This window comes from Zeugodacus cucurbitae, chromosome 6 (assembly GCF_028554725.1).
Source record: "Zeugodacus cucurbitae isolate PBARC_wt_2022May chromosome 6, idZeuCucr1.2, whole genome shotgun sequence".
Taxonomy (NCBI): domain Eukaryota; kingdom Metazoa; phylum Arthropoda; class Insecta; order Diptera; family Tephritidae; genus Zeugodacus; species Zeugodacus cucurbitae.
This window is the reverse complement of record NC_071671.1, coordinates 53,629,981-53,644,162: the sequence shown is the minus strand read 5'-3', so window position 1 is coordinate 53,644,162 and position 14,182 is coordinate 53,629,981. Positions and strand designations below refer to the sequence as shown.

The 14,182-nt window shown below is 33.0% G+C and overlaps 2 protein-coding genes across 3 annotated transcripts in view; one reads left to right on the top strand and one right to left on the bottom strand.

Moving 5' to 3' along the window:
• The window catches only part of LOC105212596 (peptidyl-prolyl cis-trans isomerase-like 3), a 147,542-nt gene that overhangs the window by 24,895 nt on the left and 108,465 nt on the right, over positions 1-14,182 (bottom strand). The gene's annotated exons all lie outside the window — the stretch shown is intronic.
• LOC105212591 (alpha-tubulin N-acetyltransferase 1) lies at positions 4,532-6,298 on the top strand. Its single transcript, XM_011184651.3, has one exon. It carries the CDS (start codon positions 5,054-5,056, stop codon positions 5,705-5,707), a length of 654 nt encoding a protein of 217 aa, XP_011182953.2. The 5' UTR covers positions 4,532-5,053; the 3' UTR covers positions 5,708-6,298.

The following is a 14,182-nucleotide window of genomic DNA, read 5'->3' as shown; positions in this document are numbered from 1 at the left end:
TGTGGATGTGATAAATATGTTTGTTTATATTTAGATATGCATTTTTTAAATTTATATTAGAATAAATTTTGCTTCATTTTACAGCTTGCTTTCCATGAAGCGCGATTGTTGAATTACATATAGATGTTAGCGAATACATGCATATCTTTTAACATATTATCCCACAGTTATTAGATGATAATAGATATTTTTATTTATTATTTTTTATTTAAATATAATTAATTTGGTTTTTATTTAAAAGCACTTTAGTACACCATAAGATTTTGAAGTATGAAATACACTGATTTCTACCATACATAGTAGAATGAAGAATATATGAAGTACACAGTTTCAGAACAGGTAAACGTTACGAACCGTAACAATAACATGCTAGATTTGTACTCTTTAAAAATATTACAATAATATATCGCTTAATAGTGGAAATTGTAACACAAATATAGACTGATTTTTTTGCTTAAAATCCGAAAGATATATAAAATATATACAGTAGAACTTCTATAACTCGATGATCTCCATAACTGGAACACTTGAATTGGCAATAGCCAAATTTCATCCAAATTTCCTTAACTCGAACTTCTATAAGTCGAAGTTCTCCATAACTCGGACTCTTAAATTGGCAATAGAAGTCAAATTTCATACAAATTATCTTCCATAAATCGAACTTTTCGACCAGGACATAATACAAAATTTAAAATTTTATTATCGAGGCAGAATTTTAAAAGATACGGAGTTGAACAAAAAATTTAATGTTACACTTATGGAATGCATAAATCATCTAACTCAAGGCATGGAATATCAGAAACAATAGTATGCAACAAACAAAATTACAAAAAAACAAGTAAGGAAGGGCTAAGTTCGGGTGTAACCGAACATTTTATACTCTCGCAATTTATTGATGTAATTTTATAAAGACAACACAATTCGACCCATATATTCGGCATAAAGTTCAATAGAATAACGAAAATCATCATAAATAGTATATGGGGACTGAGGTAATTCCTAAACCGATTTCACTCGTTTTCACCACCAAGATACAACGTATCGAAGACTATACGCTCACTTAATTTAATATTACTTATAATTAGGTATATGGGATCTGGGGGAAGTTATGACCCAATTTTTACCATTTCAGGTACAGAGAGAAACTGTTATAAGAAAAAAATTCAGAGGGAATGAATTACATTAAAATATCTGAGGGATTTACCTATATTCTCGGTGAAAAATTAACCTTAGGCACTGAGTACTTCATGTTTGATATCAGGGGCCTTGAAAAGTCATGGTTCGATTTTGACAATTTTTCCACAAGTGATGTCACAGCTCAAATACAGTATTTGTGTAAAGTTTTATTCCGCTAGCTTCATTGGTTCCTTATGAATACATTATAAAGTGAAGGAATCAGATGGAATTCAAAATTGGGTTATATGGGAAGTAGACGTAGTTGTGAACCGATTTCGCCCATATTCCACCCGTGTCATCAGGGTGTCAAGAAAGTGTTATGTACCGAATTTCATTGAAATCGGTCGAATAGTTCTTGAGATATGGTTTTTGACCCATAAGTGGGCGACGCCACGCCCATTTTCCATTTTGTAAAAAACTCTCAGTGCAGCTTTCTTCTGCCTTTTCTTATGTAAAATTTGGTGTTTCTGACGTTTTTCGTTAGGGAGTTAACCCACTTTTAGTAATTTTCAACCTAACCTTTGTATGGGAGGTGAGCGTGGTTATTATCCGATTTCTTTCATTTTTGGACTGTATAAGGAAATGGCTAAAAGAAACGACTGCAGAAAGTTTGGCTTATATAGCTTTATTGGTTTGCGAGTTATATACAAAAAAACCTATTTGGGGGCGGGGTCACGCCCACTTTTCCAAAAAAATTACATCCAAATGTGCCCCTCCCTAATGGGATCCTATGTTCCAAATTTCATTTTCATAACTTTATTTATGGCTTAGTTATGACACTGTATAGGTTTTCGGTTTCCTCCATTTTGTGGGCGTGGCAGTGGACCGATTTTGCCCATTTTCGAAAGCAACCTCCTCAGGGTGCCAAGGAACATGTGTTCCAAGTTTCATTAAGATATCTTAATTTTTACTCAAGTTATCGCTTGCACGGACAGACGGACAGACGGACGGACAGACATCCGGATTTCAAATCTACTCGTCATCCTGATCATTTATGTATATATAACCCCATATCTAACTCTTATATTTCTTGGTGACACAAACAACCGTTATGTGAACAAAACTATGATACTCTGTGCAACAGGTTGCGAGAGTATAAAAAATCAAAAATAAAAAATCATAAAATAAAATATTTATTTAATAGTAAAACAACAAAATTTACCTAACATTTCGAATCGATGCGAGTAAAATCTAGGAAATAGACCATTTGGAAGTTCCGCCTATCAGACCAATTTAGTTTCAATATTTTATTTTAAAACTCAATTTTTTAAATCAGTGGACACGATTTTAATCAAAGGTGTGCAAAACACACTTCTTTGAAATGGAATTAATAAAGGATGTTTTGATTATTGTTTCTAATTTCTCGAGCCAATACATGGCGTAATTTTGACCCAAAAATGTGTGTTTTTGTCAAAGTATGTCAAAAGTTAAACATTGTTTCCCCCTTCTTCTAATAAAGACATTTATCCAAACATTTAGCGAAATAATTTTGGTGTATTGAATTTAGATGAACCAATAATGAGTTATGCTGCCCATTACAAGCGTTTTTTTTTTTGTTTTTTTTTTTGAGACATCAAGTGTGATGAGGTACCAACGGCTGAGTTTTCAGTATTTTTAAATAAAAATTTCTCAAAATACAGTTTAAATATATATCTTCGATATGTTGAATTGTCTAAATGAAATATATTACTGTATATATATGTTTAAAAAATGTCAAAAAACCTCTTTTTTGAGCCTCTGAAACCCATCTAATCCCTTAAGAACAAAAGAAATCACTTGTTAACGAAATTCTGAGGCCTAATATAAGTAAAAATCGCCAGACCTTATAATACACATTCCTTCTGGGATCGGTAATAATCACATACTCCATTTTGCGACAAAACATTTGTCTGCCCATTAGCATCGGGAGTCACTCTCCTGCAGATAAACTGAATTAATATCAATATGTAGGAAAGCTCTGGATATGAATTTTGAGAGCAAAATGTCCTGGATTTTATTTCGAAATAAAAATATACGACCGCCAGCTTTAGAAAAGTGAAGAGTTCAATACAAACATATGTGTCGAATACACTAAGTGGAATATTTGAAAAGATGTTCAAAAGCAAAGCAATACTAAAATATAAAAGTAAAAAGCTGTATATTCATATGGAAATCAGATTTTTGAGCTAAGATTTATACACATACTCGGCTGAAAGCGTGACTAGAATTCAATAAGTGTGGTGTTGGTACGAAGTCAAGGCCGCATATTTTGAAGAATATGTAAATTAGTGAATTTTTGTACTTTTTATGAATTATTATTATTTATTATTTCAAATCGTCTATACTACTACGACTATAATATATTATTAGTCCTCTAATAAGTTATAAAAAAATCAAATGAGTTTTGCTTGAAATGTTTTGAACTATCACAGTTAATGAACTATCGCAGATTTTTAAGCCTAGAAGTTAATACTTTCCTGACTGTTTAACAAAATTAGAAACGGTGAATATTTATTAAGTCATAACATATGAAAACATTTACGGAAAGATAATGTCAGGAAATAAAGTATATACGTAGTTTTTAGTAAAATTTTATTTTCCAGATCTATAAAAAATAAAACAATTTTTAAGAATAAGTTGAATTCTGTCGAATGTTAACATTAATAAAATGGCATCAAATCCTATACATATGGCATATTGGTTATGATCTTTTAATAATTTTCATTAAGTACGGATAGTTATTGAAGTGGAATAAAGTTTAAAAGTTTAAAATATAGGAAAGTATTTCTTTTAGTCCAATATATCAAAAGTAACCATTCTATAACTATTCAATACGTACGGAGGTCACGAGAATTAGCTTCAATATCGAACCTAATTGTTAGCCTATTAAGAGAACGTCGTTCCTATAAAGAGTATTTTTAGAAGTGAACAATTTTTTATTGTGATATCTGCTTATGTTAAAAAAAATTGCTGCCTGAGTTTTTGTATACTCAAGATGGAGACAACGTTTAGGTCAATAATATTTTTTAGTTCCCCAGTTCAATAAAAATCAATAACCGTTATTAAGTGCTAACATCATATAATTTGGATACATCTTAATAATTATTAATAAAAAATATACCTTGGATCTAAGATTTTTAAATTTTTAAGACTAAGATCATCCTTCATACAATATATAAAAAAAATATTTTGGAAACAAATTTTTATATTAATCCCATAAAATATTTAAATAATTATTTCATATTAATAAATGTTAAATAAAATGCAACCCTGTATCGAACTTTGTTTGATAGCTGTAAACAAACATATGCCATGACCAAAGACAATACGCCAACACTCAAACAAAAAAGGTGAAAAATATCATTTGACTCATGGCGAACACTTGTTGTGCTATTCGACTGTTGCTATAACAACAAAAGTGAAGAAAAAACAATAAAAACTCGACATTTACAAATTTTGTTTATAAACAATTGCACTGTGTCAAGCAAACTAAAAAATTTTTCAATTCAAACGCATAAAAGTCAAAGCCACAGACAGTAAGACAGAATTATTTTGCTGCGAAAATTTCAAATTCCAAAAATATGTGCGGAGATTCAAAAGCTTAAATTGTAGTAAAAAATTCATAAATAATTTGAACACATCAATGAGTCACAACAACGTTTTGCAGCGCAAACCAGCCAGCGACAAACAACGACAGTACGATAGCGGAGCGTGTGTGGTGAAATTCGCCTAACGAAGCCAAAAAATCATTTTGAGTGAGAAATAGTGAATTAAAAAATTGTATGTGTCAGTGGTTTGTGTTATTGTAAAAATACTTATATACAACGGAAGTGAAAGAAAAACTACATTGAAGCAACGCTGTGGCAAATATTTTTGTAGAAACTCCAAGCAAACGAAAATGGCCGCTTTCAAATTCGACATACGCCAGCTCTTTCCACAACCTATTGTCAAGGTCAACTGCAGCCTGTTGCCGCACACATTTCACGGCAATCGACGGCAGGCGCTCGAGGCTACGGCTAAAATGTCAGCCATTATCGATCATTTGGGTCAGCTGTCGGCCATTGCGCAGAAACTCAACACACCCGTTACAACGGCGCAGAAATTGCGGAAGTCAGACAATCAAATCGTCTACTTGATGGCCGATGTAGGTGCGCTTAATAGTGGGCGTGGCGATGAAGTTGTTGGCTTGCTCAAAATCGGCACGAAGGATCTGTATCTATTCGATGAGTTTGGTCAATCACGTAAGGTGGATAATGCACCGTGTATTTTGGACTTCTATATACACGATAAGCGTCAACGCAGCGGTTTGGGTAAAAAACTTTTCCAAACTATGCTGAGCGAGGAGAAGTGGGAGCCTGTCAAATGTTCAGTGGATCGTCCGTCGGAGAAACTTTTGGGTTTCTTAAAGAAACACTACGGTCTGGAGCGTGTCATACCGCAAGCTAATCATTTTGTGCTCTACGATGGTTTCTTCGAACATGAAAAAGTGAATGAGCAGCCGAATGAAATAACGCGTTCGCGTAGAATGCTTATGGCCAATAGATATCTATAGAGAGATTGGGTATGTCACTTCAACATAATCTCACAAACAAATTAACTTATCGACAATTTAGACAAAATATATTTGTAGTATTTTTGTATAATGCTCTTAAGAAAGCACATATGATGTGCCTAGGTTTTTGATATGAACTGAAAAATATATATTTTGTTATTCGAGATTTTTGATGATATTACTATCACATATTGTCTGATAAATAATAATAAAAAAGACTACTGATAAAGAGCACTCTGTAATTTGTAATTTGAACCCATTATATGTGTGTATATTTGTATTCTAATATTAATAAAAATTAATGTCAAGAAGTATAAATTGGTATGAAATTAAAATCTAGAGTTGAAGCCATATTCACTGAATACACTTCTATTTCTAAAAACCGAAACGTTTACCGTTATTTTTATTTGAAAAGCGTTGAGCTTCTTAGATAATTATTGAAATCAGCTGCAAAATCTGGCAACCACAATTTTATGTTTTCCTCCAGTGTGATAAACCGAAATTAATCTCAGATAAACTTTGAAACGAATTTGAGAAAATCAGTAAGGTAGTGTCACCACATTTGAATTATGGCTATTGTGAATTGGAAAATCGCAAATTTTGAGTAATTCTTGGCACAAAAGAGTCTCTTAAAATACTTTGATGAGTGTGTTAATAAAACCTAAATGCATTGAAAACTCGAAACTTTTTAAACACTAGTGAGTAATTATTGGGAATGATAATAAATACATGTCTAGTATAGTATAGTTGAACACTAAGAACAAACGACAACTTTTCTGGCAATTCTGGATCTTCAATAAATAGATTTGATGTGAAAGTGTCTTTGGTGGTTATACAAGAAAAATATGGTTTTAAGCCTCCTTCGTAAGAATAATGAATTTTATGAAAGCTATCTTCTTGTCAGAAGCGACCGGTCTTCCGAATAGCCAGCTAAGGAGTGAGACCTATTACAGAAACTTTTTAAAACAAATTATTTAAGAATTTGTAGAGTTAAAACCTCGATGCACTTGGTATGATACAATTCTGGAGATACCATTTTAATACTGCTAGAATAAAAAACTTTTATTATAACCGTTTTTTTGTTGTAAATTCTAGTTATTTTTGTTTTTGACTGTCGTCAAAACATTTCGTCCAAAAACATGTCTAATTTCTCTTATTCATTTATTCATCAGGAAAACATGATCACTTAGGGTCAAAAAAGCGATTTAATGTATTTTTTGTCTCGTGTACATAAGTTTCCAGAAGAAAAGACGTACTTCACAAATCATAAATCAATCATTCCATAAATCTAGCAAATTTATAACATCCCGAATGTGTTTGGAGGTGATCTCCAGGCTCCACTACATCCAGAAAGACTTGCTATTTGATTTAAAAGACGTTAATATTGAAAGCAAAAATTAAAATGGATCAAAGATAGAATACAGCAAATGACTGGCAACTTTTTCAACAAGTGGTGCCAACAGAACTGTCGAACAAGCGATACAACGCGTCAGGCCATCACTTCATTAGCATTTAATGACAGAAACATATGGACCTGTCAATGGGTCATCTAAGTAAAGTGTCAATGTAAAGGGTGTTTTAGACATGTGGTTTTCAAACTGGCTCGTATAAATTCCAGTCGAGAGGCCCAGATTTCGATCACTTTCACTCACGTTCAGCAACAAACGTTGTTCCGGAGGAAATCTGTTCATTATGAAATGGCAAACAAAATAAAAGTATAAATCAAGTAATAGCTGACAAAGAGGCTAACTCCGAAAAAAGCATTATATCAATTGAAAATAATACGCCTAAAAACACCGCTATTATTGGTGAAATAGAACCAAATATTTTAGAAAAATATTTGACAACTTATATGGTATTTATAAGACTTCGTCGCGATGACCATAAGACCGAAACTATCTCCAAATACTGATTGAAATAAAATTAGTGATCTAATAACTTGATAATAATGGCAATTTCATGAATTTCCCCATATTTTTGTATATAGAAGTATTCAAATAATTTTTATCGGCGATATTGGGACTTAGTTCTTATAAGCAATGAAAATTGCTGTGGAACACACTTGACAATTGTTGCAGTAAAATATATAGCGGCATTGAATTATATATCTTGTATTTGTGGTTCTAACCACAAAGAAAAAAAAGAAAGACACAGCAATTAGCAACTCAATTTAAACCAGCATTTTTTTATTATTTGACAATTGTACGATTGTTTAAGACCTGCACAAGAGATGTCATTGATAAGACCACTGTGCATATTTTTATGACCATATCTGTGCAATATAACAAAACAAAGCAAACAAAAACAATTTGCACAACAAAAGTGTCATAAGCTTTCTACATTTTTCGCGAACAAAAGCAAACTTTATCAAAAAGTGGTTTGACTAAAATTGTACAAGAAAGTTCAATAAAAATTTTGTAACACTTTTTTTCAACTGAAAATAAAAAGCAAAAATGAATGCGAGCAAATCTTTCCTTAAACGCGTTAAATGGTCATAACATTTTTGTTAGGAAAACCAAACCGTATGAAAACCATAGTGGCCAATAACAATAGAGACATAAAAATTTATTGAGTTGTTGCGTAGACGAGCAGCAAAACAAAAACAAAAAGCAAATAAAAATTAAAGAAAAAAATCAAATTCAATTGTATTTATTTATTGCTAGACGAAACAATTTATTGTTGTTACATTTGCTTTGGTTCACTGGTAAAGAGCGGCCAAAAGAGCTACAAGCTCGAGTTCACAAAGAGCACCAACAGGTGTAAGAGTTCATGCGAGACTCAAAGAAAGACACGAGAGTGTGAGTATATATGATCATGTATTGGTTACTACTAAGACTGCATTGGCGGCGGCGGCGGCGGCTTCTAGCTGCGTTTTTTATTCAATAATAATTTGTCACAGATTGAAATTGTCCGTTGAAACAAGTTTTTGTACAAGCAAATATGAGTTTGAGCTTGCAACAGTCCTGTCTTTCAACGTTGTGGAGCGGTGCTCAGCTTTGGTTGTTGCTCTGTATGTAAACACACATGTTTACATACATACGTACCTATAGAGTATGCCAGAGTATGTTGTTGTTATGTGTTTGGTATGTCTGTATGTTGGTAAGTCACGTGGTGAGTTATTTAAAATACTGAGGGAGGTATGTTAGTTAAGTTGCAAGTTGTTGTCATTATTTAGTAAGTCTCGGAATAAGTGCAGTTAATTAGTGAGTTTATAAAATACTCGCACTCACTTGGTTGATTTAACTGTAGCATTTTGTATTTATTTTAGTTTTACTAGCGTGGAAAACAAATATTTTAATAATGGGGAAATAAATAAAATAGGCGTGATATATGAACTCTATCTGAGATCTTTGCTCTGTTACCTCACTGATATTTAATCAGATCTTGACAAAAATTGCAGTTATGATTTTCCTTTCTGCTGAAATTAATCATTTTGTTTTAAGTCTAACTTAGTTGTTACAAATGTCGGCTGCAAGAGACAACGCCATATAAATAAAAAAAAATCATACAATTTCTCTCATTTTTTACTGAAATCGAATCGTACAGACAACTGGCATAAATCTAATAGACTGAAATTATTAGAATTACATAAAAACTATAGAATAGAAGAAGATTTCACTACTTTAATGAAGTGCCAATACACTTTATTGAAATAAATTAAATAAGCAAAAAAGTGGAAAATCGACGACAGCTAATATTAAAATATACCTCTAAATGGACTTTCTTCATGATAAAAAATAAATAAAATATGAAAAATTATTGAAACTTAAACTCTTATAAATAAGAGACTTAAGTAAAATGAGTACACTTTATAAAACCAATAATATAAAAAATATTTTTTCTTAAAAAAAAGATGAGAAAATGATAAATAAACAAAATCATTTAAAATTTAAACTCATTTTATTCAAAAGAACTTGTGAGCAAACAGGACATATCATTCAAGCATTCTCTAAGTTCCTTAAATAAAGACGTCACTTGATAGGGATTGCTTTACAGAACACGAGTTTTTGGAACATGAACATATTTTCAACCGTCCCAATAATAATGTTTGGAATAATCTTAAATAATATCTTAAGGCAATGATTCATTCCACACACAACTTTTTACATTTCCTCTGCCAGACCTTCCCAATTTCCAAAAAGCTAAGATCTTTCGTGATAAAATGATACATTTAGGGTAGGGCTTATATCAGAAGATTGACTGAGTGTGCTTTAGTTACTATTTTTGATCAATTAATTTTTGTTCTCATTAATTATTTTATCGATGGATGGATTTTATGAAGATGACTAGGTCATATTATAAGAATGGATATACGATTATTAAATGAAGGTCTCAAGAAACTCAAGACTGAAAAACTGGGGAGAGACAGCAAACGACAGAGAAACTTGTCGGCGGTGAGAATAATGTTGATGAAAGTATTTTATATTTTCTAAAAAAAAAACAATTCCTTTCACAAATTAAAAAGCTTGTAGTGGCGAATAGTCTAGTGCCAAATAAGTTAAAATAAAAATAAACAATGTATTAGTACCCCAAGCAAATTAAGTAACTTATCTTGGGCTTACGTGGCGGACACATATAGCGAGTAAAGTAACTTGCATGAAGTTAAGAGCAGCAAATTTAAATTGGCTTCTAAACAAAAATTCTAAACTTAGCCTAGACAACAAAGTCCTGTTATACAATGCAATCATAAAACCGATTTGGATGTATGGTATTCAACTGTGGGGTACGACCTGTGCAACCAACATTGATATAATTCAGAGATTCCAATCTAAAATGCTTAGAACAATAACGGGTTCACCATGGTACATGCGTAATGAAAATATCCATAAGGATCTTGATATTCCTATGGTAAAGAAGGAAATAGAGGACAGCAGAAAGAAATATATTTCTAAACTTCGTGAACATCCAAACCCATTGGCAAATGCCTTAGTACATTCCAATCAAACTCGTTTAAAAAGAAGAGATCTACCTGCCTACTAAAGAGCAACGTTCTACCAAAAAGCTCAAACACATTCTTGAGCTTACTTAGTTGTAAATAGATTTAAGATTTTAATATTTATTGTTAGGCTTTAAACAAAGCAGATTCAATAAATAAAGAAATATTGAAAAAAAAAATAAGTTACAACGGAACTTCTCTAACTCGAATCATCATAATCCACAAAAAACCACAAACTTCAAGTTAGAGAGACTTCGAGTTATAGAATTTTCATACAATCCATAATTGTAATATCATATTTTTTGTTCGCCTCCATACGACATAGGAGTACTTTTAAAATTCTGCCTCGATGGTGAAACTTTAAATTTTGTATTATGCCCTGATCGAAAAGTTCGATTTATGGTAGGAAATTTGTTTGAAATTTGATTTCTAAACGCTATTGCCAATACAAATGTTCGAGTAATGGAGATCTTCGAGTTCTGGAAGTTCCACTGTATTCGAATATGATAAATGTCATAAATAACTGTTCGATAAGATTAAACAAATTTCTTCACTAATAAAAAACACTAGAATATTTGAGAACGCCAACTATGCCAACGCCAACTGTTCGAAAACCTTTTTCTTTAAAATGAGGATACGAAACCATGTCTTATAAAGGTGACATACACTCAGCTGCACATGTACCATTAATTAAAGAGAAATAAATCTAATTTACCTTTTGGAAATATTACTTTTTAATGTTGGAATTGTAATAGTTTTCACTAGAATTTATAATTAATAGATTGTACAAACTATACTGATCGCGTATCGCCTTGATAGATAAGAAGCGATGAACTTCCGAGAAATTATGCGGCAACGAGAACACAAACATACATACACCACATACATTAGTAAATACAACTCTGTGCAACACTAAAACACCCACTTGAACAAAGAGCGCTACACAATTTGTCTCTTCAAATAGGCTACTCCACACATACAATAAAATACTTGTACGAGTATCAAATGCTGTGGCGCACATATGCTCATTTTGGCCCTTTACTCTCTGCTACAGCTCTTCTTATTGTGTCCTCAAGAATTTGTGTACATTTTTTATTGCTACCTTAATAAAAGTGATCGCCCCGCGTACACAGCGTCGCTGCACATCTGCACTGCGGCAGCTGATTACTCAAAAGTGTTTTTCGAGGCGTTTATAAATGAGTGCGACTGCTGTGACAATCGTCTGAGCCACCATACACACACACAAACATATATATACATAGAGGCACACACAGAGAGACCGATGTGGCAACCAGTCAGCCAAGTAACCAACCAACCAACCAACCACAAATTGTGTCCACTTTATATAAAAAAGTGTCTTTTTTATGATGTCTGATGAGCGTGTATGGGATGCAATAAAATGCTCATATTTCGTCTAATGATTAGGTGTTCCTGTGATCTGGTGATCTTGTGTGCGCGCTGTGCCATGGGCTCGATACTCATACTAATGAGAGATTATAAATTATAGCAATATTGCCCATCTTTTCAAATGAGATCGCGTATCTACAACCGAATTTACATGCAGTTCATCTCTAACACACACATACACACACCTCATTACTTACATACATTTTTACATATACATAAGTGGGATTTATTCCTGTGTGCCGCTTATGAGATCTATAAAATTTTAGTAATCAGTACACGCTGTTGGAGTTGTGTAATAATTCTAGGATGCACTGATTAGATTACCGTATACGAGCCAATGTTGGGCATAATCACCCAATCTGCGTTGACAATAGTTGTAAGAAATAATATGTCGTAATACAGTTGAGATTTGCCTGCTGCGTGTGCAAGTGCTCCAAGTGCATTAAATGCAATAAAAGTGTGCCAAATGTTTGGCAGGAAGTAACAGTATTATGTAATATGCACTATGAATTCTTGGTTAGGAATCACTTGTTATGTTTTAATGTACTTAAAGATTGTAATACGTTCTAGAGTTTCGGTCCACAGTCTAAAACGCGATATTTACTGGAACAAGATGTCGAAAAAGGTATTAGTATATGAACCAAAGGCAGCTGCATGCTCCTGTGACCAATCGAACGCATAAGCGAGTTGCGAGCTTGACAACCGTCAGCTTTCTTTCTTTACTCAGCCACCAGCATTTAATAAGCCATACTTGTAATTTCAGTATTTTAGATAATCCTCATAGAGGCTCATGAGAACCTCATGTTTTACGTCACTAATGGAATAACTTTTTAAACGGCTGTTCAAAACAAAACGACATTGAAATTGATCATGAAATATTGTTCTACCAGAATAAAGCAACAACAAGGATTATTATTTCATCATGGAGTAAAAATAATAAAATGTACCAATACTAAAGGGTCTCTTAAGGGGTACATGGATTTTTTTGGTTTTGGGGTTATTCATTTCTACAACATCACAAGAATATTATCTTAAATTTTCAAATAGATCCGAATAATAGTTCGGAGATACAGCCTTTGGAAGGTGTGCGCTCCAAGTCAGGATCCGATTTCGGCGATTTTTAGAATGGGGCTGGCTGCCACACTATTAACATAGTATTTGTGCAAAATTCTGCACCGATATCTTCACTAGTGCTTACTTTATATATTGTAATGTAAACGATTCAAATCGTCTTCAAAGTTCTGGTAGATAGGAAGTAGGCGTGGTTGTGAAGCGGTTTGGCCTATTTTCATAACATATCATTGGGATGTAAGGAAACTATTACAAATCAAGTTTTATTGAAATCGGTTGAGTAGCTCCTGAGATATGGTTTTTGACCCATAAGTGGGCGATGCCACGCCCATTTTCCATTTTGTAAAAAAATCTGAGTGCAGCTTTCATCTGCCATTTCTTATGTGAAATTTAATGTTTCTGACGTTTTTCGTTGGTGAGTTAACCCACTTTTAGTAATTTTCAACCTAAGTTTTGTATGGGAGGTGGGCGTGGTTATGATCCGATTTCTTTCATTTTTGGACTGTATTAGGAAGTGGCTAAAAAAAACTGCAGAAACTGTGGAAAGTGTGGTTTATATAGCTCTATTGGTTTGCGAGATATGTACAAAAAAACTTAGTAGGGGCGAGGCCACTCCCACTTCCCCAAAAAAATTACATCCAAATATGCCCCTTCATAGTGCGATCCTTCATACCAAATTTTATTTCTATATTTATTTATGGCTTAGTTATGGCACTTTATGTGTTTTCGGTTTTCGCCGTTTTGTGTGCGTGGCAGTGGTCCGATTTTGCTCATTTTCGGAAGCAACCTTCCTATGGTGCCAAGTGTGCCAAGTTTCATCAAGATATCTTAATTTTTACTCAAGTTACAGCTTGCACAGACGGACGGACAAACAGACATTCGGATTTGAACTCCACTCTTCACCCTGATCACTTTGGTATATATAACCCTATATCTAACTCGTTTAGTTTTATGACTTACAAACAACCGTTAACCAAAACTATGATACTCTCTTTAGCAACTTTTGTTGCCAGAGTATAAAAAAAAATTTCAAGCAAATTTGACCGAAATTTTTATTATTT

Bases quoted from the DNA above. Each gene is read 5' to 3' on its own strand.
- LOC105212591 (XM_011184651.3), top strand. From the start codon at position 5,054: ATGGCCGCTTTCAAATTCGACATACGCCAGCTCTTTCCACAACCTATT.